General features: G+C 62.9%; 1 protein-coding gene across 1 annotated transcript; it reads right to left on the minus strand.

Annotated features, from left to right (window-relative positions):
- Positions 1-44: 44 nt before the first annotated feature.
- Positions 45-21,965, minus strand: QRICH2 (glutamine rich 2; the record flags this gene model as incomplete). The annotated part of the gene is made up of 24 exons (XM_084238084.1): positions 45-244; positions 2,139-2,226; positions 2,514-2,661; positions 2,982-3,182; positions 3,460-3,561; positions 3,728-3,793; positions 4,185-4,306; positions 4,427-4,591; positions 4,722-4,796; positions 4,870-4,992; positions 5,728-5,982; positions 8,370-8,484; positions 8,878-8,972; positions 9,448-9,533; positions 10,137-10,514; positions 10,673-11,411; positions 11,926-14,467; positions 16,255-16,347; positions 17,635-17,719; positions 17,838-17,976; positions 19,549-19,656; positions 19,923-19,982; positions 20,956-21,342; positions 21,477-21,965. The coding sequence occupies 24 exons, from the start codon at positions 21,963-21,965 to the stop codon at positions 45-47; spliced, it is 6,861 nt and encodes a 2,286-aa protein (XP_084094210.1).
- Between the last annotated feature and the right edge of the window lie 1,933 nt (positions 21,966-23,898).

The following is a 23,898-nucleotide window of genomic DNA, read 5'->3' on the forward strand; positions in this document are numbered from 1 at the left end:
TGAGCCGGGCCCAGGAAGCCTCACCAGCCCGAGCTTCGCAATGTTTATTTATAGCTCTGCCCCGTCAGCGGCCCGGACCGCGGGCCCCGGGTGGGCTCCTCGAGCCCCTCCCCGGGAGGCACGTCCACATGCAGCCCCTCGGGCAGGCTCCCCGCCTCGCTGGGGCTGGACTGGCGGGCGGCGTTCGGCTGGGAGAGGCGGCCCTCGGACGACAGCGGCCTGTCTTTCCGCTGACTCGGGGGAGCTGTGAGACAGGAGGGCGACACGGCTCTGCCTTGCCCCCCACGCCCCCAGCAGCCTAAAGCCAGGGGGAGCCCGGCCTGCAGCAAGGGGAGCCCCTCACACGCCACAGACAAGCACGCTGTCGGGGCCGCCGGCCTTGGGGCTGTTGGCTCTGCCGGGGGGCCTGTTCGGCAGACAGCGCAGACCTTCCCTACGGCACCCTCCCCGCTCCTGCCCTGGGCGTGGACTGTGGCGTGCTGGGGGGCAGGAAGCTAAGCACCCCGAGAACATGTCCTGGGAGCCAGGCTCACAGGCCCGTGCCTCTACCCTCCACTGAAACCCTCTCTCTGGGCCCGCTGCCCTTGGTTTCCAGCCCTGGCAGCTGGGCACTGAATTCCAGCTCCAGCTGTGTGACCCTGGCCAGGTTCCTTAACCTCTCTGGGCCCTGGTCGTCTGAGCTGTAAGCCCGGCTACGAGGGCCCTGCCTCTGAGTGCTGGCATGAGGACAGCTGGCTGGCACACGATAAAGCCCCTCCAATAAAGGTGCGGCGCGTGACCTTCAGCAGCACGTCACGCCTGCTGCTGCCCTGCCCCCGGGCTCTCACTGAGTGTGGAACTGGGGGTGCAGAGCCCCTAGGGTGGGGCCACTGCAGTGTTACAGGAGGGCCACACCTCCCCACAGATGCTGGGGGCTGGCTCCGAGCAGCACTAACCCAGCACCCCTAGTGACACGTGAGGGGAGGGCCAGACTTTTCACACTCGCTTGGAAGTGGCCGGGGCACCCCCACAGGCCGGCGTCCCTGCCTGGCCCCCATGTGTGACTGGGTCCTGGGGCCGCAGTGCCCTGCCTTCAGGCAGGATTCAGTTCCTGGGGGTCAGATCGGGCTCGGAGGCGGGGAGGTGTCCCTCGCAGACAGTGGCCCGGGGCCTGGGGCAAGGCTGGGGGCCAGCAGCGGCAGGACATGGGCCGGGTGGCCGGAACCTGGGGCTGGAGCCGCCTGTTTCTACCGTGGGGCATCGTGGCCTCCGCCCAGCAGACCAGCGCCAGCAGGCCCTCGAGTTGCCGCGGGTCTCTCCCTCTCCCCGGGGCCCCGGCCTTCCACTCCTGACTCTCTCCCGGCAAGTAAGGGTCACACCAGGTCGCAGCGGGGCCGGGGCTGGGGCCGGGGCGGGTGGCAGAGCCCGGGCCGGGCGCGCAGGTACCTGAGTTGTCTCCAGGCAGCATCTGCGCACTCTGGGGCCGCAAGGGCAGCTGGCTGTGCTCTCGGAGGGACTGCTGGCGCTGCGGGTGCAGCCGGGACGGCTTGGCCTTCTTCGTCATCCCTGGGGACCACGGGGACGGTCAGCTCAGAGATGCCAAGTGAGAGCTGGTGGGGGCGCCGTGGGGATGGGTAGAGGGTGCTCACAGCCAGCCTCATGGGGGGGCCCCTTGTCAGCGCTCGTCACCCGTATGTCCACCCGTCCGCCCACCTCCGCTGCGCTGTGGGGACAGCTCACACAGGCCGGGGCCGGGCGGGTGCTGACCCCACGTGTGCGGTTCCCAGGGGAAGGCTGCCCAGCACACCCCAGGTCCGGCTAGCAGTGGGCGTTCAGGGGAGCCACTGGGGGATGCCTTCCGCAGGGGGCTTAGTGGAGGGTGTTTTGAGTTTTGGGGTGGGGCTTGGCTGAGGTGAGGCTGGGACGTGGCTGAGGCAGGGAGGCAGGCTAGGGGCATCTGAGTGGGAGATCAGTAAGAAGAGGGCCCCTGACACCCCAACCAAGGCTGAACGTCTGTCCTCCACCGGCAGGTGTTTGCAGGGGGCGCTTGGAGACCCAAACCAGGAGAAGAGGAGGTGGCCAGGCCTGCCAGGAGGCAGAGGGGCCTGTGGGACCTGTGCAGGGAGTTGGGGGGGGCCTCTCAACTCCTTGATACTCACTGTCCTTGCTCAGGACGCCTGGCAGCCTCGTAGCCATCCGTCCCTTGTAGATGTGTCCATCCAGGCCCAAGATGTCCACCTCGTCATGCTGTGGAGGCGCCAAATCTGTCACCCTGGGTGCTCAGAACTCTCTCCTCCCCGCCCTCCTCAGGGGTCAGGTCCAGGCCCCTCCCGACTGCCCTGGGGGCTGGGGCGGGGTGGGTGGGGGTGGGGGGGTGTGGGGGGGTGGTGCAGAGCACAGGGAGCAGCCAAGCAAAAGCCTGAGGCTCAACTAGGTCCTCAGAGGCAAGGGCCGGTGGCCACCAGTGCTTCTTCCAGAACACTTGAGAAGCGGGGTCGCATCAGGGCCCTCCTCCCCGCACCCCAGGCCCCCACCTTCATGGCAATCTGGATCTCCTCGGTGGGGTACAGGCCCTGGGGCAGGTGCTGCAGGCGGTTGCGGCGATAGGGATAGGTGAGGGTGTGGCTGCCCCCGCAGCGCCGGGGCACCGTGGAGTAGGTGTAATCGGACATGTCTGGCACCCTGCTGCCAGGACAGCGGGGTCACCTGAGCAGGTGCTGCAGGGACAGCCCTGTGCTGGGGCCCGGCCGGAGGGGGCAGGGCAGCTCTCTGCAGGGTCTGTGGGAGCTGGGGTAGGGAAGGGGCCCGGGAGCTGGGGTTGAGGAGAGCACTGCCCACAGGGCATCCCGAAGACCACAGCACACACAGCACGCACACGCCTCACACACCCACACACACGTTCACACACGCCCACGTGTCCTCATGCCAGCGCACACGCACCCTCCAGGCTTCCTGCGGCAGGAGGGTGGCCTCCCGCCGAGGCCCGGGCGGCATGGCCCTACCGTTTGTAGCAGGGGGCGCTGGGGCACTGGGCCTGCAGCAGCTCACGGATCATCTGGCTGCTGGCCTTGACCGAGCCCCCAAAGTGGACCTGCACCTTCTCGATGTCCATCAGCATCTTGGAGTGCATGGTGCGCAGCCGCCCCACGCTCCGCTCCATCTGCCCCAGGTCGCCCCGCGGGAAGGAGCTGCCCAGCTTCAGGCTGCCGGACAAGGGTGGGCAGAGGCGTAAGGCGGGCGGGGGCCGAGCCACTCGCAGACAAAACCCTGTGCTGCACCCCAGTAACCGCCCCTTTTTAAGCAGAATCAGTGAGGCAGGAGCCCTTTCCACAGCACCCAGGGGGCCGAGGGCAAACTTCCAGGGAAGGGTCCCGAGCTGGGAAAATGGCCAGAGCTGGGAAGTGGTTCCCAGTGGCTCGAGCAGCCCTGGGAAGGAGGGGAGTCCCTAGAGGGAGCCCGTGGGGCAGGCGCTGCCCGTACTTGCGGCTCTGCTGCCGGATCTGCTCCAGTTCAAAGACGGTGTAGGGGCGGGTGGAGCGGTGGCCAGGCAGGCCCGGGCCCACGGGAGTCACAGGGATGATTCTGGGCACGGACAGAGAGGGGGAGGGCCAGGTGGATCCGGGCTGAGAAGCAGGGCAGGGCCAGGAATGGACCCGGGGGGGTGGGGGGACAGGGGAGAAGACATGGAGGCAGGAGGGAATGGAGAATGCAGGCCCGTGTGGGTGCCCGGCCCCACGATGCCACTCACTGTCCGGTCACGGGTGTCTCCAGGGGCCGGTCACAGGAGAGGCAGTGGAAGTGGACCAGCAGCTGCCTGTTTGGAATGGCATCACGAGGGTGAGCACCCTCCCGGGGGTCTGGAGCGAGCGACACGGGGAAGCCCGAGGGCTGGGCTTCCGCAGGCCGGGCCGGCCGGGAGCTTGGCTCTCTGGCCACTGAGGCCTGGCGGGCCTGCTCCCAGGCCCGGCTGCTCCTGGGCACGCCTGCTTCCGGGCACACATGCAGAGCCCACCTGTCCTACCCAAGCCCAAGAGGCAGTTTCCTAAGGGCCTGGGGCGGGGCCGGGGGAGGGGGGGGGGCCGCATAAGCCTCGGGGGCCCTCTGGCGGCCACGAGTGGAAATCCTGGGGTTCAAGCCAGGCCAGGTCCTCCAGGACTTCACGGGACCCCTCAGGGCACCATTGCCTCAGCCCAGCCGGCCCTCACCTGCGCATGGCGGCGGCCTCGTCCGCCTGGTAGAGTGGGGAGCGCTCCTTGAGCTGCTGCCGCAGCGACTTCCAGCGGTCCTCCAGGAGCTGCTTCACCGGGTCCAGCTCCAGGCGGTCCAGCTGCAGGGTGGGAGGGCAGGCGGGGGCAGGCAAGCTCTGAGAAGGCCGTGGGGGCAGCAGTGCCCGCAGAGGATGGCGCTGCCCCAGCCCGGGGGCCCAGGAGGGCCCTTCTGCCCCCACCTTGCTGTCCATTTCTAGCAGGAGTTTGTCCACCATCTTCTGCCAGTCCTGCTCCTGCCCGCTCATCTTGGCCACCAGCTCCTGCATCATGTGGTTCAGCTGCTCCGTGGTGGCATCAAACTGGACACGGCTCACCTTGGCCGCCAGGGCACTCTTGTCGGCTTTCTGCCAGGGAGAGAGAGGAGGTGGCACCCCCGTGGGAGAGAGCTGGGGAGGGCCCCCGCTCCCGTCACCCCCTCCACTTCCGGCCTGCAGGGAAGGGTCAGTGAGGCCCCAGCCCCCGCCCGAACCTTACCACGTCGATCTCCATCTCCAGGTGCTCCCTGTTGGCCTTTTCCCGCTCCAGTTTCTCGATGCCCTGGTACAGCACCTGGCAGAGAGCAGGGACTAAAGAGCAGGGAAGGGAGAGCAGGGGGGCGCCGTACCCCCACCCCGGGCCTCACGTCGATGTCCTTCTGCTTCTGGCGGTGGTCCTCGATGAGGCTGCTGGTGGTGATGTTGAGCTTCTCACAGTCGCCCTGCACCTGCAGGATGGCGCTCTGGACGTGGCCCAGCAGCTCTTCATCCTGAGAGAGACAGGAGGAGGCTCCCCAGGCTGCTGCTCACCCCCCGGGATGGCTGCTTCCTTCGTAAGTCGGTGCTTATGGCATCAGCGGGCTTAGAAGCCGAAGTCAGACCCCGTCTGGCTCTTGTAGACCCCACAGCTGCCGCCGACAGTGAGGAAGACTCACCGCCCGGGTCCACCTGCCGGGATGACTCCGGCCCCACCTCCCTAAGGACTAGGCCCCGGGACGCTGGCAGGGGTGTCACAGGGGCACAGCCACCTGCCCTGAGGGCCCTGCTTCAGGTTGAGTCTGAGTTCCGGACCCCAGGCCCCAAGACAGGGGCTCTCCCTGCCAGTCAGAGGGGAGTCGGGAGGGCCTGGGAGACTCCTGAAGGGGTCTTTTGGATGCCAGACCCAAAGCTGCCAGGAGGGGCATGGTCCCCAGGGGCACAGGGAGCTCGGGGAGAACTTGCAGGCGCTCGGGCCAGCCTGACCCCGGCCACACCGCTGTGTTCCCGTGCCCATGCCCCGAGGCCCCCACTGGCACGGCTCCCCCCCCGGCCACCCCACAGAGCCAGCTCTGCCACGGTCCTGGCGTCGCCCAACGGCGGGACCAGGGATGACTGTGTGTCCCTCCAGGGTTCCACCATGGAACATGGACCCCTGGTCCCCTCCCTGGGGGCGCACTCAGCCACCCCTCTCTGTGGGCTCGGCCCCTGCGGGGCCCGTGTGGCTGTACCAGGAGGGCGGAGCTCACCTGGCTCTGCAGCTTGGCTTTCTTGGAGGGCCGGGAGGCCGCCAGGTTGTTGACCATGTCCTGCAGCTGCTCGTAGCGCTGCACCAGCGTGCTGACCTGGTGGCCCAGGTCCAGGCTGCAGGCCGGGCAGGTAGCCTCCGGGGTGAGCTCGCCCGGAGCTTGGGTGATCAAGGTCTTTTGCGGAACCATGCTCATGGACAGCAGCGTGGAGGAGGAGGCCAGCATGTTCTCGATGATCGCCCTGAGCTTGTCCAACTGGGTGTGGCGAGAAGGCAGGCGAGGCGGTGAGTGGGGCCCGGCCACGTTCCGCCCACGCAGTCAGTGCCAGCGCCCGCTGTGTCCCTCCCCTGCCGGGGTGCAGGCAGCCAACCCCCCTGTGCCCTCAGCCGCGTGGCCCGTAGGAGCAGCTGGCCTTGTGCCAACCCACAGTGCAGTGTTCCAGGGAGGGGCGTGTGAAGGGAGCCCTTGCAGGAGGTGAGTGTGAGCACACATCTTCCCCAGCTAAATTCCAGGGTGGTGTGTCCACTGGTCAGTCCACAAACCCTCAGAGGACCCTGATGCCCCTACAGGTATCGCTCCAGGCTCAGAGCCCCGGGGAGGTGAAGGGGTGGCCCCCAGGCTCTGTCCCCATTTAACTTGTGATGACCAGCCCCAGGACGGGAGCAGGCTCCTCCCACTGGTCCGGGAGCTCAGAGGCCACAGGATGGGGTGGGCTCCAGGACACCCAGAGCTGGGACTGGCCCAGACAGAGGGGCTGGGCCACCCAAGGCCGAGCTCCTGGAAGTAAGAGGAGCGGGAGAGACACTGCAGGCCCGGGGCAGCCGTGGCGAGGGACACGAAAGCGCCAGAGAGCGGAATGGAGGCGGGGTGTTTGAGGGCCATGGCGAAGGAAGGGGCCAGAGGCGCTGATGCGCACGGGGACCCAGTGGCGTGGCCGGGGCCAGGCTGGCCCAAGCACCCGCAAGTTCTCCCCCAAGTTCCCTGTGCCCCTGGGGACCGTGCCCCTCTGGACCGGGCTCCTTCCGGCCAGCAGGCCTGTGGCTGGTGCCCTAGAGCCTCGACTCCTCTGAAGTGTCCAGAAGAGTCTGCCCCAGGACCTGGGACAATGAGGACGGACTAGTTCTCTCTAGAAGAGAGAGGCCAGCGGAGACTTGAGGGCGGCGGCCCTGGGGGGCAGGAAGGGCCAGAAGGAGGAGCCGCCTGAGGAGGAGAAGCAGCCGTAGGTTTGGGGAGAGGAAGCCAGGGGGCCTGGAAAGGGAGCCTCGACAGCAAGGGAGGCCCACCCAGCGGGGAGCAGCCTCTCTCAGAGGTGCAGGAGGGCCCAGGAGGCTGCCCAGCTCAGGTGGGTGCTTTGGAAGGACGGGTGCTGCTGCTCACCCCACAGGACAGTTGGCCTGGGGTTGCAGAACAGCAGCGCCACCGCCCAGCCACCCCGGGGTGGTCCAGAGTGTGGCCTCTTGGGTCTCACGGGGGCTCCTGACATGAGCGCCGGTGGCCTGTGGCCTTTCCTGTCTGATCTCTGTGCACTCAGGATGGTTCCTGGTCCTCCTCACTGGGACTATTCTGGGGTGCTAAGGATGGCGTCACTCAAGATGAAAAGCAGACATGATCAAGAAGACAAACCCAATGTAAAGGCGGGCAAAGGATTTGAGCAGATGTTTCTCCACAGATATGAAAATACAGAAAACGATATTCAATGTTGTCAGCTGCAAGGGAAATGCAAACCGAACAGTAACGAGACGAAACTTCACATCTGTTGGGGCGACTATCCTTTGTTTCGAAAGAAGGAAAATCGATGAGGCTGTGGGGAAATGGAAACCCTCGCACCTCACTGGTGGGAACAGAAAAGGGTGCAGACAGCAAGGCAGTTCTGCAAATGCTTAAACAGAGGAACCACTGAACCCCGCAATTCCACACCCAGGCGTATGACCACCCGGAGCGGCAACCTGTGTCTGCACTGAGAGTTGAACATGAGGGGTCACAGCAGTGTTACTCGTAATATCCAAAGGCGGCAACAACCCACACGCCCTTGCGCGAGTGCGCGGGCCAGCTGGTGGTGGTAGGGCGAGGCGACATGGACTATCACTGAGCCGGGGCAAGGATGCAGTCCACGCCGCAAGAGGCAGCAGCCTCAGAAAGAGCATGCGAAGAGGACGAGCCAGATACAAAGGGCCACAGGCGCGATCCCACGGGTATGAAGACCGCAGAGCGCAGAGCGGGTGAGCTCGCCGAGACAGGACACACGCCCGCCAGGGCCCGGAGGGGAAGTGCCCGGGGCTGCTTCTGGGGAGATGAAATGTTCTGGAAACCTGCCGCGATGGCGGCACAGCTTTGTCATTGTACTAAGAGCTGCTTGTTCATCTGCGGAGGGTGAGCTTTAGGAGATGCCGATTTTTTAAAAGATGAGGGGAAAGACTTGATGCAGTCGAGATACCCTGGAGAGGCACCGACACACCTGCCGACGCGCCTGTGGCCTCAGAGCTGGTTTTGGATCGGGGGGACTGAACTCTAAATACCACCCCCCCCCCAAAACACACATCTGCAGGGGAACTGAGGAGCGGCAGAAGGGCAGGGCACCCCCAAGTGCACAGCCAGCTCTGAGAAGGTCCAGTCCCTGCGGCTGAAGCGCGCGGAGTCCTCACCTGGCTCTGCAGGTAAAGTGAGGCTTCCGAGACAGAATTCTCCATGGTGGCCTTGCCGCGCTCTTGACTCTCCCTCAGCTCCGCCAGCTCCTTCTCGATGTCGGACACGGTGAGTCTGTGAGGACAGCAGTCAGCCTGGCCCCGCCGCCAGCCCAGGGCCCAGGCCACGCGTGCTGTCAGGGACAGGGTCCCCCCACCACCTCCTGGGAATCCCAGGCCTGACCTGTCCTGGCAGGGGGTACCCTGGGAACTGGCCGAGAGGCTCGAGTGGGTGAGACCCAGCCCTGCGTAGGGAGGGCTGAGTCTAGCCAGCGCTCTCCCCGGCGTGCTGGGAGCGGGACCTGCCGGGGAGGCGGGGGGGGGGGGGTCCCCCCAGCAACCTGAACCAGATAAGGGCAACCTGAGGGCAGAGGCGCGCGCGGTGGGTTCTGTGTCCGGTGACCCAGAGGCTGCGCCCGCTCTCGGGCGGAGGGCGCTGATGGCAGCACCGGCTGCGGGGGCGCGTTACCTGAGGACCCCCAGCTGCAAGCTCAGCTGGCCAGGCTTCAGCTCCTTTCCTTTCTCCAGCTCTCCGCTGTCCAGGATCTTTTCAATCTTCTCCAGCTGCAAACGTGGGAGAGGCGGGTCGGCTGGAGTTCTCGGCTTCCCGCCGTGCCTGAGCCGAGCAAGCCCCTCCCGCCCCTGACCCCTATCCAGCCCTCCGGGAAAGCCGCATCCCCTGCTGACTTCTGGGCGGCCGCCCCGGCCTCTCCTCTCCCCTGACATCCCCGCGGCACCGAGACTGAAGCCGTAGCAGCCCCGGGCCCTGACCGCCGCCCCGGCAGTCCCACGGGCTTGGCCCTGACCCTGCTCTGGCACAGGGGTCGCTGGGCACCAGCACACCCCAGGGAAGGGGCACAGGCTCCTGGAGCGCCGGTCTCACAGCCAGGACGCGCGCACACGGACCCAGAGGTGCACGTCCCGGCCGCTGGGCTGGCAGACCCGGTGAGGCAGCAGCGAGCGGGCGCCCACCCAGGTGCCAGTGGAGGGGGCATCAGAGGCGCCCACAGGCAAAGCGGGCAGCCGCTCCCGGACTTACTTTGGCTTTTTCCTGCCGAAAGTCTTTGGTCAAGTTCTTCAAGGTCTTCAGCTGCTCCTGCAGGTCGGGCGGCATCGTCTTCTTGACTGAGGCATGAGGCCGGGGTCAGAGCGCGCAGAGTAACTTGGGGCCCCGCCCCCGCCCCCCCCGCCCCCCCCGCAGAGAGAGGACCCAGAGAAGGACAAGTCTCATCGCTATCCTGCCTCTCCTGGTGAGCTGGGGGGCGGGAGGGGGGAAGGTGGAGCAGGGGGTCCCCACAAAAAATCCCCCTACAGCCTAATAACCTAAGGACTTGGGGAATACTGACCCACAATTCCCACCCGGCTCCAAAACCTTCATTCTTCTCTGGCCTGGAGTTGTGAGTGGGCCAAGGTCGGGTTTGATGCGTCCACACTCTGTCTCCCCGCCCCCCACCGCAACTGTTGTTTCCAGCACCTCCCCCTTCGCCCCAGCTGGCGCCCAGAGGCCCATAAGGAAGCAGAACCTGCCTCGCCCTCCCCTGCGCCCCTGCCTCCTGCAGGTTTAATTCTCCCCTTTGGATCCTGAAGCCCACAGGGGGCCCAGAATGGAGAAGGGCTGCGCTCTCCACAGGGGCTCGGGAAGACCAGGGTGTGGAGACCAGGGGGAGAAAAGGATGAAATCAACTTAGAGCAAAGCTGGCAGGCTCCGCCCGCACAGAGCTCACCCACCCATCGCTCCCAGGAGGAGCTGTATCTTCTCCAAGTCCGTGAGGCCGGCTTGTGCCTCGTCCACATCCTTCAGGCTTTCCTTCAGCTCCGTGTACAGGCTGACGAGCTCTCCCAGCAGACGGAACGTTTCCACGGCAAAGGGGAAGTGTGGGCTCAATCTCTCAAGCGAATCGCGTCTTTCTCCCTGAATGTCACTCTCTTCCCATGAGACTTGGTGGACTTGGTCTGGAGCCATCTCCGTCTCCGTGGAAACTTTAAACTGGTTTGGATCCAAACCCAGGTGGGCGTACGCATCTACTCCCCGTGAACGCAGGGAATCTGGAAAGGTGTATCCATGGCTACGCTTGTCTACACCTGGGGTCACCTGGTCAGGCCGATCTGGACCAGGTGATACCAAAGGCTGTCGACCTGGGAGCGCAGATCCCACATGTGTGCTTAATGGTGGCTGGGCTGTGCCAGGATGCACCACGCCCTTCTGGTATACATCTGGTGGTGCCAGACCTTGGCTGGCTGGGACAGGTGATGCCTGACTATACTGATCTCTGCCAGGAGGTTCCACGCCATGCTGATACTGGTGCGGGGACGTAAAACTTTGAGCATCTGGGCGGAATTCTGGAGAGCCATGAGGCTCTGTGCCCGGTGGTATGAAGTCCCACTGATACTCTTCAGGTTGCAACAAGCCACGCTGATCGGCACCAGGCTGCACAAACCCATGTGGGTAAGCACGAGGACGGCCCAAGCCACGAGGATAGGCACCAGGCTGGACAAAGCCACGAGGATGGACACTAGGCTGGACAAAGCCACGAGGATGGACACCAGGCTGGACAAAACCACGAGGATAGGCACCAGGCTGGACAAAGCCATGAGGATAGGCACCAGGCTGGACCAGACCGGGTGGGTGTGCCCCAGGTCTGACCATGCCAGGTTGAAGGAAGTCATGTGACTCTGCAGCAGGCAGTAACAAACCACGCTGTCCCACTCCAGGTTGCACCAAACCAGGCTGACCTGCACCAGGTTGCACCAAACCACCCTCATCTGTGCCAGGTTGCACCGAACCAGGCTGACCTGTGCCAGGTTGCACCGAACCAGGCTGACCTGTGCCAGGTTGCACAGAACCAACCTCATCTGTGCCAGGTTGCACCGAACCAGGCTGACCTGTGTCAGGTTGCACCGAACCATCCTCATCTGCATCAGATTGCACCGAACCAGGCTGACCTGTGCCAGATTGCACAGAACCACCCTCATCTGTGCCAGGTTGCACTGAACCAGGCTGACCTGTGCCAGGTTGCACAGAACCAAGCTGGTCTGCGCCAGGTTGCACCAAACCAAATCCAACCTGATACATTCCAGGTTGGACCAAACCATGCTGATACATTTCAGGGTGCACCAAATCAGGATAGCCTGCATGAGGTTGCACCATACCTTGCATATACATCCCAGGTGGGACCAGACCTTGCTGACCTGCATCAGGTTGCATCAAACCTTGCTGACCCATTCCAGGTTGGGCCATAAGAGGGCGATGCATTCTAGGGCGCACCAAACCAGGCTGACCTGTATAAGGTTGTGCCAAACCAGGCTGGTAAGTACCAGGTTGCATCAAACCATGTTGATGTGCTCTAGTCAAGGCAAGCTGACCTATACCAGGCTGGACAATGGCAGGTTGACCCACACTAGGCTGACCCACACCAGGCTGACCCACACTAGGCTGACCCACTCCATGTTGGACCACACCAGGTTGACCCATGCTAGGCTGACCCACACCAAACTGACCCATGCCAGGCTGACCCACACCAGGCTGATCCATGCCAGGTTGACCAACTCCAGGCTGGACCACGCCAGGCTGGGCGATGCCAGATTGATCCATGACAGGTTGACCCACTCCAGGCTGGACCATGCCAGGTTGGGCCACACCAGGCTGGGCTACACCAGGTTGATCCATGCCAGGTTGACCCACTCCAGGCTGGACCATGCCAGGCTGGTCCATACCAGGTTGACCCACTCCAGGCTGGACCATGCCAGGCTGACCTATGCCAGGCTGGACCATGCCAGGTTGGCCCACTCCAGGCTGGACCATGCCAGGTTGACCAATGCCAAGTTGACCCATTCCAGGCTGGGCCACACCAGGTTGACCCATTCCAGGCTGGGCCATGCCAGGTTGACCCATGCCGGGCTGGACCATGCCAGGTTGACCTATGCCAGGTTGGACCATGCCAGGCTGGACCATGCCCGGTTGACCCACTCCAGGCTGGACCATGCCAGGTTGACCAATGCCAGGCTGGACCATGCCAGGCTGGGCCATACCAGGTTGACCCACTCTAGGCTGGGCCATGCCAGGTTGACCCATACCGGGCTGGACCATGCCAGGTTGACCTATGCCAGGCTGGACCATGCCAGGCTGGGCCATGCCCGGTTGACCCACTCCAGGCTGGACCATGCCAGGTTGACCAATGCCAGGCTGGACCATGCCAGGCTGGGCCATGCCAGGTTGACCCAGGCCGGGCTGGACCATGCCAGGTTGACCTATGCCAGGCTGGACCATGCCAGGCTGGGCCATGCCCGGTTGACCCACTCCAGGCTGGACCATGCCAGGTTGACCAATGCCAGGCTGGACCATGCCAGGCTGGGCCACACCAGGTTGACCCACTCTAGGCTGGGCCATGCCAGGTTGACCCATACCGGGCTGGACCATGCCAAGTTGACCTATGCCAGGCTGGACCATGCCAGGCTGAGCCATGCCCGGTTGACCCACTCCAGGCTGGGCCACTATAGGCTGGGCCACACTGGGCTGACCCATACCAGGCTGGACCATGCCAGGTTGATCCATGCCGGGCTGATCCACTCCAGGCTGGACCATGCCAGGCTGACCTACACCAGGTTGGACCACACCAGGTTGACCCATGTCAGGCTGACCCACACCAAGCTGACCTATACCTGGCTGACCCACACCAGGCTGACCCATGCTAGGCTGACCCACGCCAGGTTGATCCACGCCAAGCTGACCTGCTCCAGGCTGGACCACACCAGATTGACCCACATCAAACTGGACCATGCCAGGCTGACCCATGCCAAATGGGACCATGCCAGGCTGACCCACACCAGGCTTGACCATGCCAGGCTCGACCATGCCAGGCTGACCCACACCAAATGGGACCATGCCAGGCTGACCCACACCAGGTTGACCCATACTGGGCTGGACCATGCCAGGCTGACCCATGCTAAGCTGACCTATGCCAGGCTGAATCATGCCAGGATGATCCATGCCAGGCTGGACCATGCTACTGGGCTGGACTATGCTGGGCTGACCCATACCAGGCTGGAACACTCCAGGAGGGAACACACCCAGCTGACCCACACTGGGTTGATCCATGCCAGGATGACCCACACCAGGCTGGACCACTCCAGGCTGACCCATGCCAGGGTGGACCATGCCAGGCTGACCCACACCAAACTGACTCACACCAGCCAAACCAAGCTGATCCACACCAGGCTGACCTGCCTCAGGTTGTGCCAGGCTAGATAGGTATGCACCAGGTTGCATCAAAGCACTCTGGCTTCCACCAGCTTGAACCACAGCAGACTGACCAGCCCTAGCCTGGATCGCACCATGCGGCTCTAAGACAGGTTGGATGAGGCCAGGTATCCCCAAGCCGGGCTGTTCTAAACCTTGCTGGCCTGCAGCAGCTTGCATCACACCGGAAGATGCCAAATCATACTGGTCTAGAAGAGGAGAAGCCAATCCTTGCTGCTCCGCGCCGTACGTCACAAACCCATGCTGGTCTATGCCAATGGGCACCAACCCACGCTGATCCATGCCAGGTGGTCTTATACCACTCTGGGCCCTGTCCAGCTCTTCCCTGCCATGCTGGTCTGTACCAGGATGCATCAGACCAGGCTGATATGGACTAAGTGGACCCAGACCACGCTGATCTGTAGGGGCCAGTGCAAACACTTGCTGATCTCTGCCAGGCACAAAAGGTAGCCCCATACCATACTGGGTCATGTCAGGCTGGCCCAAGTCCTGCTCCATCCCTGGCATCGACATGCCAAGCTGACTCACAGTGTGGGGCACTACGCCCTGCGGAGAAGAGATAGGGTGCGGCAGTGCACCCTGATCCATGCCAGGCAGTCCTAATCCGTACTGATATGGCCTCTGATAAATGTCACTCTGGCTAAAGCGCACCCCCACTTGATGATCTGGGTACACGTACGGCTGCTGCTCCCCGGCCGAGGGGAAGTCCTGCTGGATCGGGCCAGGCTGCGCCTCGCGTGCATCTTGTCTCAGAGGTGCTAAGCCATAGGGCTCGCTCGACCTGCGGCGTTCTGAATCGACTCTGGAGTGGGAAGGAGGGTGAGGGGGGGGCTTCGCCAGGCCAGCTGGGTGCTGCCCTCTGGCAGGAAGCCCTGCAGCTGAGGCACCTCTGCTCTGTGCCTGGCCAAGGGCCCTTTCCATGGAGAATCTTGGGCCTCCCGTGTCGGATGTGGTCTGCTCGGAGCCTGATTCGTGGGCAGAATATGCACTGCGGTCAGTACTTGGATGCTTGGAGGAGGGGGCACCTGGCACGTCTCTCCCATTCGGTATGGAAGATGGCCTTTTGCGTTTAGGGAGGCCCATTGTTGACTCTGAGCCCTGGTTGAAGAGGAAGAAAGAAATCAGTAACTACAAGTAAGACAAGACGGTGAGATTTGGCGGGAAGGAGAGCTGGGCTATTTGGCTTTAGGGCCCTTGGACGAAAATCCCCTCTGGCTCCAAAACCTAAGTGGACACAAAGATAGACTGACATGCTCAAAAGGCAGGTCTCTGGGCTTTTGAGAGCCTTCATATTTGCAAATGGCATTACGATCCATAATGTCCTCATTGGGCCTCCCTGGTGGCGCAGGGGTTAGAGTCTTAGCGCTATCAAGCTATCACCAGCCACTGCAGCACAAGTTCGATCCCCGGGCAGGGAGCTACCCACATAGCACAGCAGACCTCTCCTGTCTCTCCGCTGCTCCCCTCAGCAGTGGATTTCAGTGGATCCACCTTTTCTGCTCCCCACTCTGTCTGGTAAATCCTCTCACCTCCAGCTCCGCAGACCTACATCCCAGTTTTTCTAATCAAAAATAAAAATGGAAAAAGAGCAAACGTACCTGCCTTCTTCGCTAATCCTGACAGTGAGCACAGGCTGCAAGAAAATGGCAGGCTAGGCCCTCACCTGGTAAAACCCAGCGGCTGCGAGGTGCAATCAAGCAAGGCAGACACCAGGGGGCACCACCTGGGCAGCCACCTGCTAATTCTGTCACCTGTGCCCCAGAGAGGCCTGCGCCCTTGGCCTCAGGCTTCCGCAAACAAAACAAAGGAGAAAAGGAAACTGAGGTATGGAGAGACTGTGGAAGTGAGTACTGAAAAGACACCCCAGGCCTCGCAGACGTCAGGAAGTCACCTGAGATGCGAGGGCCACGCCACAGGTTACTGCCCCACGGTCAGAAATGAGAAGAGCAGAAAACAGGAGGAAATCTTCAGCTAAGCTACGAAGCCAACCAGTCATTCTTTCCTTTTTTTTTAAAGATAGATTTATTTATTTATACAAGCACTGGGTACAGTCAGAAGCACAGGAGGGTGAGAGAATTCACCAGAGCCAGAGCGGGGAGCAGAACAGGCAGACGGATAGAGTACACTGCTGAGGGGAGCAGCGGGCACAGCAGGAGAGGACTGCATGCCATGTGGGACCCTCCCCCAGCAGCCGGGGATGGAACCAGTGCTGCAGAGGCTGCAGGCAGCTTCGTGGCCCAGGGCTCAACCGCTGCGCCACCGGGGGAGGCCCACCAACCAGTCACTCTTGAAGAGCCTCAGGAGGGAAAAGTGACTGAGTGAGTGTCCTAGGGCAGCTGCTGAGAGTGACCACAGACGGAGAGGCTTAAAGCAGTGCAAGTCGTGGTCCTCCCTAGGGGTGCAGGGGTTAAAGTCTCAGTGTTGTCAAGACCATTGCCAGCCACTGCGGCCTGAGTTCAATCCCCGGCCAGGGAGCTGACTCACATGGCGCAGCAGACCTCTCCTGTCTCCCGGCTGCTCCCCTCAGCAGTGGATTTCAGTAGATCCGCCTGTTCTGCTCCCCACTCTGTCTCTGGTGAGTCCCCCCACCCCACACCTCTAGCCTTCTCGGCCACATCGCTGGCCACATCCAGATCAGCCAGGACGGTCTCCCGGGTCAAGATCATTACCAAGGCAATCACCCTGCAAGGCCCCTTTGCCATACAGCTGACACCCGCAGGCTGTGGGCATGAGGGCATGGGGATGTCTGGGCCATTCTTCTGCCCACCACAGGGCTGAGAACCAAGTCCTGCTTTTACAGAACAAATATCTGGAATTCTTAACAGCTCCAGGGCTGGCAGAGAGGGGGAAGGGGTCGAGGCTGGTCAGTTTCCATCGAAAGCAGCAGGTGAAACCATATCATGTCTGAGGATGTCTCGAACTGGGCACAGTAGGAGCCGAAGCTGCCGTGGCGCCCTCTCCCGGGCCTCTAAGTAACCACGCAGCGGCCCACGGCCCCCTCCCTGCTGGAGCGCCTGGAGGCCAGGGCACAGCCTTGCTTTGTCCCTCACGCCCTGTAGCCCACACCTGGGTTTGCCAGGGAAACCAAGGAGTCTAGAGTCAGACCCCAGTCGCTCCCTGCTGAGACGATGCCAACTCCCGGGCCTTCCCACGTCATCACGATCACCGGACCTTCGAAGGCAAGTGTGTCCAGCGCGCTCTCCCGCCGCACCTCAGGACGCCTCAGCCCACACCATTTTATGATGCGTCATCATTTTATGTCTTAGCAGGAAAGCTGGGCGAGCACCCCACCTGCCATTCCCATCACCCCAGGACACGACCACGTCCTGATTCCTGTTCCTCTGGGGACACAGCCTAAGCCCAGACTTTCTCGTTTGACTCAGCCAGCTGACATCCGGGCCAGCCCTGGACGCCCGTCCGCAACTGCTGCTCTGGTCTGGGTCCCGACGCGGAAGCCTTCCCAAGGCTGGTGACAGCCCCGCTTGATCCCGCCTCCGCCCAGCGGGGCCCCTGTGTCAGGTGCTCCTTTCTGCTTTATAAGCCGGTCGTCCCCCAGAGCTCTGGACGGAGACTGTCCTTCACCTCGGACACTCTTTCTGCATAAGAACCACGGGCTCAAGGCCCCGGGCCTAGTGAGGTGGGCACTGCAAGACCCTTCTGCCGCGGACTGTCTGCCTCTGGGGTTCTGGCTATGCCCGATGCCTTCCCGGGTCACAGGGAGGCGCACCCTGCTAGAGCGCGGCTTGGGCCTCCTGCTTCCGGCAGGCCTCTTGCCTTTTCTCACCCCTACAGGCGGGATTTAAGAAGAGGAGGAGGAGGCAGCGGCAGCAGCAGCTCTGGTGCAGGAGCAGCTTGAAGAGCCACCCCGTGGCCCACCAGAACTTGCTCTGGGACACAGCACTAGTCCGTCCTCCGTCCGCCCATCCCGGCCCATTGCATCGAGCAGCTCCTCTCCCTCAGAATGCAAACTCTGCGCCGCCCCCCTCGGTGATGCAGATGAGCTTCCGTGCTGACCACACGCTGACCGTGCTGCCGGCGCTGTCCTCCAGGGATGCTGTGGATGCAAGCAGAGGAAGGGCCTGGCGGGTGCCTCAGTTTCTCCACCTGTCTACCAAAGCCCACAGCAAACCTTAAGGGGCTTTGAAGCCATGATTTCACATCCCACCACAAACCCACAAGGCAGGAGAAAGCGGTCTCGGGGTGCTTGCTCAGCGTGAGCCGGCACAGCTCTTTCCAGAAGGGGTCCTCTTGCTTCTCAAGTGTGTCGGTAGGAGCAACTGTGAAAGCAGTGACACCTCCCGAGCCCTGGAGCTGTGGACGTTGTGCGGGGGCATCTGCCCAGAGCAGGTGCTAGTGCAGGAGGAGCCCTCGGTCCTGGCTGCGCCTCTAGGTCTGACCCCCAGAAGACAGGCTGCTCACTTCAGACAAACCACAGAGATCTGGCCAAGATGCTTCGGCTTAAAAAAAACACAGTGAGGAGAGAGCGAGGACCTTTCCAGGCCTCGCCCTGCTTTGCAGGCTCCTCTCCCAGTTCCCGCAGAGGGCGGGGGCTGGAGACCAGCGAGGGGACCGGAGAGGTCACCGGTGCCCAGAGAGCGCGGGCGTGCCCCGGACAGCCACTAGGTGGCGCCAAAAGGACACGCTCTTCGCCCGGCTTGGTCTGGTGTGAGCTTTAGGGGGAGACCCCGTTGCACAAGGCTAGGGAAGGGAAAGGAGGAGACCAAGAGCGCAGCTGACCCCCACCCTTGAAAATACCCATTTTCAGGGCCTCCCCGGTGGCCCAGAAGTTGAGCACAGCACTGTGAAGCTGTCCGCAGCCTCTGCAGCGCCGGTTCGATCCCCGGCAGCTTCCCGGCCACCGGAGGAGGGTCCCACATGCCGCCCGCTGCTCCCCTCAGCACTGTACTTCGTCAGTCTGCCTGTTCTGCTCCCCGCTCTGGCTCTGGTGAATTCTCTCGCCCTCCCACGCTTCTGACTGTACCCAGTGCTTGTATAAATAAATAAATAAATAAATCTTAAAAAAAAAAAAAAAAAGAAAATACCCATTTTCTGGGCCTCCTCTGGTGGCGCAGGTGGTTGGGAACAGCGCTGTGAAACTGTCCGCAGCCTCTGCAGCACCGGTTCGATCCCGGCCAGTCAGCCAGCGAGAATCCCGCATGGCGCAGCAGACCTCTCCTGGCTTGCCCGCGGCTCCCCTCAGCAGTGTATTTCAATCTGCCTGTTCTGCTCCCCGCTCTGGCTCTGGTGAATCCTCTCATCCTCCCGTGCATCTGGGCTGTACCCCAGTTCTTGTACGCATGAATAAATAAATCTTAAATTTAAAAAAAAAGGCCCATTTTCTTCAGGGGGAGCGGGGCGGGGGCTTGAACTAACATGGCTGCCTGCGCCCGGCCCCAGCACAGGTGGACATGTCGCCGGCGTGGGGACATCCCCCAGGGAGGGTGTGCGTCCAGGGGGGCACCTCATCCATTCACAGAGTGGGGGCTTGTGCACGTGAGGACAGCCCACCAGGGAACATTGAAAAGCGATGAAAACCCATCGAAAAATTTTCCATTCAACCAAGTGGCCAAGCTGAAAGCAGCGGGAACTGGCAGACGGGCAGGCAGGGCCCCCCCCCCACTCCCCCGGCCCCTTCTCTTAAATTGGATCCTGTCCATGGACAACTTGACAAGCTACCTGCATCCCAGAGCCACCTGCGGCTCCTGGAGTTCCCCTCTGTGTAGCCCCACATGTGAAGGTCACATGGCGCGTGAAGATGGGGACACTAAAACCACCCAGTGTGGGACCCACATGAAATAAGTGAAATAAGTCACGAGCACCCCATCACGGAAACCATGGGCCGGCAGAGAGGGGGACTCCCAACTGCGGCCGCCCCTGCAGCACCTGTGAGGCCCTCCAGCCGTCCGTGATGGCGTGCTCCAGCTCCTCCCAGGTGACCATGGTGGCCTCTTCTACATGGGGCTTCATGTGCAGCCTCTGCTTCATGACTTCCTGTCAGAAAACACACCCCCGGAGCACCTGGTTTCACTCCAGGAAACTTCAGGGACAGAACAGAGGTGACAGGCGGACCCCCCACCGCCCCAGCACCGGGGAGAAGTCGCTGTCCAAGTGATGGGTGAGTCAACCCTGCTGGTGGCCTGGGCAGGGGTGCAGTGTGCCAGAGACAGAGACACGCACCTCCACCCTGCAGGGAGGCTGCCGGGGGGCTGGGGTGGGGCACGAAAACCCTCTCCAGGGCCCCGCAGGCAGCTCCTCACCAGAAAAGCCTCCTGCTCTTTGAAGGCTTGCTCTAGTTCTTCCACCCGCTGCACGATTTTCTGGAAGAGAGTTCAGACATGGGAGATTCAAGCAGCCCCCCCATGTGGGTCCTACACACGCGTGCACACATACACACACGTGCACATACACTCAACCCATGCACACGTGCCCACCCACACATGCACACTCACGGGCTCATACACAGGCGTGCACCCTGTCACTCAGGCTCAGGGAAGACAAGGTATGTGATCTCAGAGAGGCCGGCGGGCTGAGGGGGCTGCTGGGGACAGGGAGCCAAGAGCAGATGTGAGTGCAGGATGGAACCCCTTGGTCCTGGGGGTCCTCACCCTGCCCACTGGGGCTGGCCCCCTGCAGAGAGAGGCTGGGCCCCCTCAAGGGTGTCGGATTGTGCCTTTTCAAGGAAAAAGCCCCTCAAGAGAGCGAAAGCCAACTGCTGGCATGTCAGTTGCTCCTTATACCTTGTGCACATCTCCAGAATCCAAGGCTCTAAGAGGTAAAACAGGACTTCATCCTAAAAAGCACCCCAAAACCAAAGAACCACGGGCTTTCAAAAGACAGGCTTGGGAGTCGTGGGCCAGAGGGTCTTGGCCGCCTCCGCCCGGCACCTTCCCGGCCTGCCCGGCCTGCCGTCCCCCCAGCTGCCTTTGCAGCCCCTCCCTGGGCGCCTGCCTTGCTGTTCCCCTTCCCCTCAGCTCTGACCTGACCTGGGCCCCCTGTGGCGCGGCAGCCCCGCTCTGCCTGGCATCTCCGGGCTGCTGGGGTCCCTGGGCCACTGGAAGGCGCGTGTGCTAAGGATTCATGCTTCCAGGGCGCAGGACACACGGAGCCGAGCACAGGCCGCTCCCGCGCACCCCTGCTCCCCGCGGCTCTACCTGCACGCGCCTCTCAACACCCCCTTTCCTGATCTTGTTTCAAGGGCCATTTCCTCGCCCCACATCCTGGCTCAGGCCCCTCAGGGTGAGATCGGGGAAGGGGTGACTCAGCCCCGGAGGCGTGTCCCCGCGTCCTCACCTGCGGGGTCAGCTCGGGGAGCACCTGCCCCTTTTGCTGGGCTTCCTGTGCCCATGGCTGGACCTCCTGCTCCGTTGGCTGGGCCTCCTGCGCCCCTGGCTGGGCCTCCTGCGCCCCTGGCTGGGCCTCCTGTGCCCCTGGCTGGGCCTCTTGCGCCCCTGGCTGGGCCTGCTGCACCCTTGGCTGGGCTTGCTGTGCCCTTGACTGGACCTCCTGCGCCCTTGGCTGGGCCTCCTGCGCCCTTGGCTGGGCCTCCTGCCCCATTGGCTGGACCTCCCGCGCCCTTGGCTGCGCTTCCTGCGCCTTCCGCTGCGCTTCCGCCGCCTTTCTGTACATGTCTCTCAGGCTCCTGGAGTCTCTCTTGCCGCCCGGGTGCTGATCCGTGCCCTGCCAGGGAGAGTGTGGGCCGCGTGGGGCCAGCGGCGCCCGGCTGTCCCTGCTCCCCCCCCTCCCTGCTCCCCCCTGCTCCCAGGGCGCGCCCAGGTGGCATGCCCGGCCCGTGAGCAGTGGCGGCCACTGACCTCGGCGTCCTCCTTGACGTGTCTCGCCGGGGCCCTTCCCTCCACCCAGGGCTGCAGCCTGGTCGCCTCTTTGTCGTCCAGCCACTCCTGCGTGTCCCGGCGCATCGTGCCCTCCGTGGCGGTGAGGTGGGTCACGATGCCCTGCACCTGACTCTCCATGGTCTTCAACTGCTGGCCCAGGTCCTGCACCTGGCTCTCCAGGTCTTTCACCTGGACCTCCAGCCTAGCCCCGCTGCTGCGCCGCTTCTCCTTGGGCGGCGCCCCCTGCAGGGCGCTGAGCGAGGCGCGCGGGGTCGGGGCGACGCGGCTCTGCTCGGGGGACGCGGCCGACTGGAAGTCGATCAGGGTGCCCGTCAGGTTGAGGCTCTTGAGCATGGCCACGAGGAGCGTGTGCAGGGCCGTGAAGTTGACGGTGCCCACCTCCGGGGTGCCGATGGCGACGTCGGCCAGCTCCAGGAGGGACACCCTGGTGGCCGCCGCGGGCAGCATGGTGCGCACGGTCCGCGCCGGCGAGGGGACAGGCGGCCGCGCCCAGCTCGGCGTCCGGGGCCTTTCGGGGCGCCCCTACCGGGCCCAGACGCCCCGGGCACCGTCCGGAGCCCGCCTGGAGGGCCGAGAGGAAGCGTCGGGCCTACCCGGGACCAGAGCTCGCCTCCCCCGCGGGGTCAGGGTACCGCGGCCCCCCCGCCCTCCGCCGCGCTGCCCTCCGGTCGCCGCCCCCAGTCTCCGAGCTCGGGCTCGCGGCCGGCGGACGTTTGGAGCAGGAGCGCGCCCCGCTCGCTCCCGGGGCGGGGGGCGGGGGTGGCCCCCAGTGCCCCCAGGATTCCGCGAAGAACGCACCCAGCGGAGCCGGCAGGAAGCCCAAGCCGGAGGGACCGCCCATTCTCAAGGCCACCCCAATGGCGGGTGGGAACCCGTCTGCATAGGGCCTGGGCCAGCCAGAGCATCCCCTGAGGCGCTGCTGCTGTTCCAGAAAGCCCTGTGGGGCCTAGCCCAGGCACCCGCCTCAGGGGGCTCATCTGCTTGGGGGGGGCTACCTAAGGTTCAGCTAGACTCCAGCCTCCCCTAATACAGAAACTCACCCCGAGGGGCCACAGAGAAAGGATTTAAGGGCATCATGACAACCAGCTGAATGTCCTCAGCTCTTTCCATGGGGCAGGGGGCACAGACCTCAGGGACACAACCTGTGACCTTGGCCCCTTGGAGACGGCTGGGGATCATCTTGTCCAGTCAGAAGGGAGGGCAGCGTGGAGACAGGCCACTCCCAGAGGTCCAGGCAGCGCTGCCAGGCCTGTCCCTCTCACCACTGGCATCCAGTGAGATGCCAGCATTTCACTCACAGGAGGCAGGACTGGTGTGTGCTCCAGAGGCCTGACTCTCCCACACCAGATTCTTCCGGAGAGCGTGTGAAACTTGTATGCAGGAAAGCTGAGCACCCGCGGATGCGTCTGTACCATGCACTCCTGTTTGAACCGCTTTTCAGATCTAGTTTCTTAGTGTGAGCAGGTAAAACTGATTTAATTCAAACTGCCTCCCCACTGCAACCCCCCCCCCAAAATACCCCAGTGCCCACGGGGAGTGGGGTGAACCCGAGGATATGTGATCGCCATCGATCCCCAACACCTGACACGCAGTAGGCCTTCGAGAGACGAACGGGAGCGTCCTTGCACTGACGCGCTCGCCTTAGGAGAAACCAGGTGTGCTCACAGGTACGCGGGAAGCCCCAAGCACCGGCTGCGCTGGAGGCCATGACGTGTAGGTCTTAATTCTGAGTTGAGTGACTTTCCAGAACGTCACGCCTCCTACGCCAGCCGGAGCCAGCACAGCTCCGGGTCCTCGGCTTGTCACGTCCCGGAGACGCCGCATCATGCCAGACACTAGTCACTCAATGCCAATGGAAAGAGCACATTCTAATAGGCTGAGCCTGGTCCTGGGAAATGTCTAGCTAAGGGCTTCTGCTAAATAGACCTTTTAAAACCTCTTAGAAACAGGGACAGCAACGCTGACTGGCGGTGGAGACGGAGGCGTCAATGCAGTGGAGTTGGACAGAAGCTCAGCTTGCAGTCCACAGCCGCTGCCCGCCCGGAAAGGCCCGGCTGTGGGCCTGGGGCGACGAAGACCCAGGTCTCCTGAAGAGCAGCCCCAGCTCTTCCTCCACCACACTAGTTATTTTATAATTAAGTTCTTTGCTCGAAATTCCCCTGCTTGGACTATTAACAGAAGGCACTTTACTTGTGTGCTTGAAAAAGCTAACGCGCTCCAAGTCTTGATTGTGCGCTGAAAACAGTTCAGGTCATTAGGAAAAGGATTAAAATGCCAAGGAAGCTTCCCCGCGGAGAAACACAATTGTGCAAATAATTGAATTGCCCTTTATTATCTCTCGGGAACTGCAGGACCAATAAGCAATTCCAGTTCATCCTCC

This window comes from Talpa europaea, assembly GCF_964194135.1.
Source record: "Talpa europaea genome assembly, chromosome: 7".
NCBI lineage: Eukaryota > Metazoa > Chordata > Mammalia > Eulipotyphla > Talpidae > Talpa > Talpa europaea.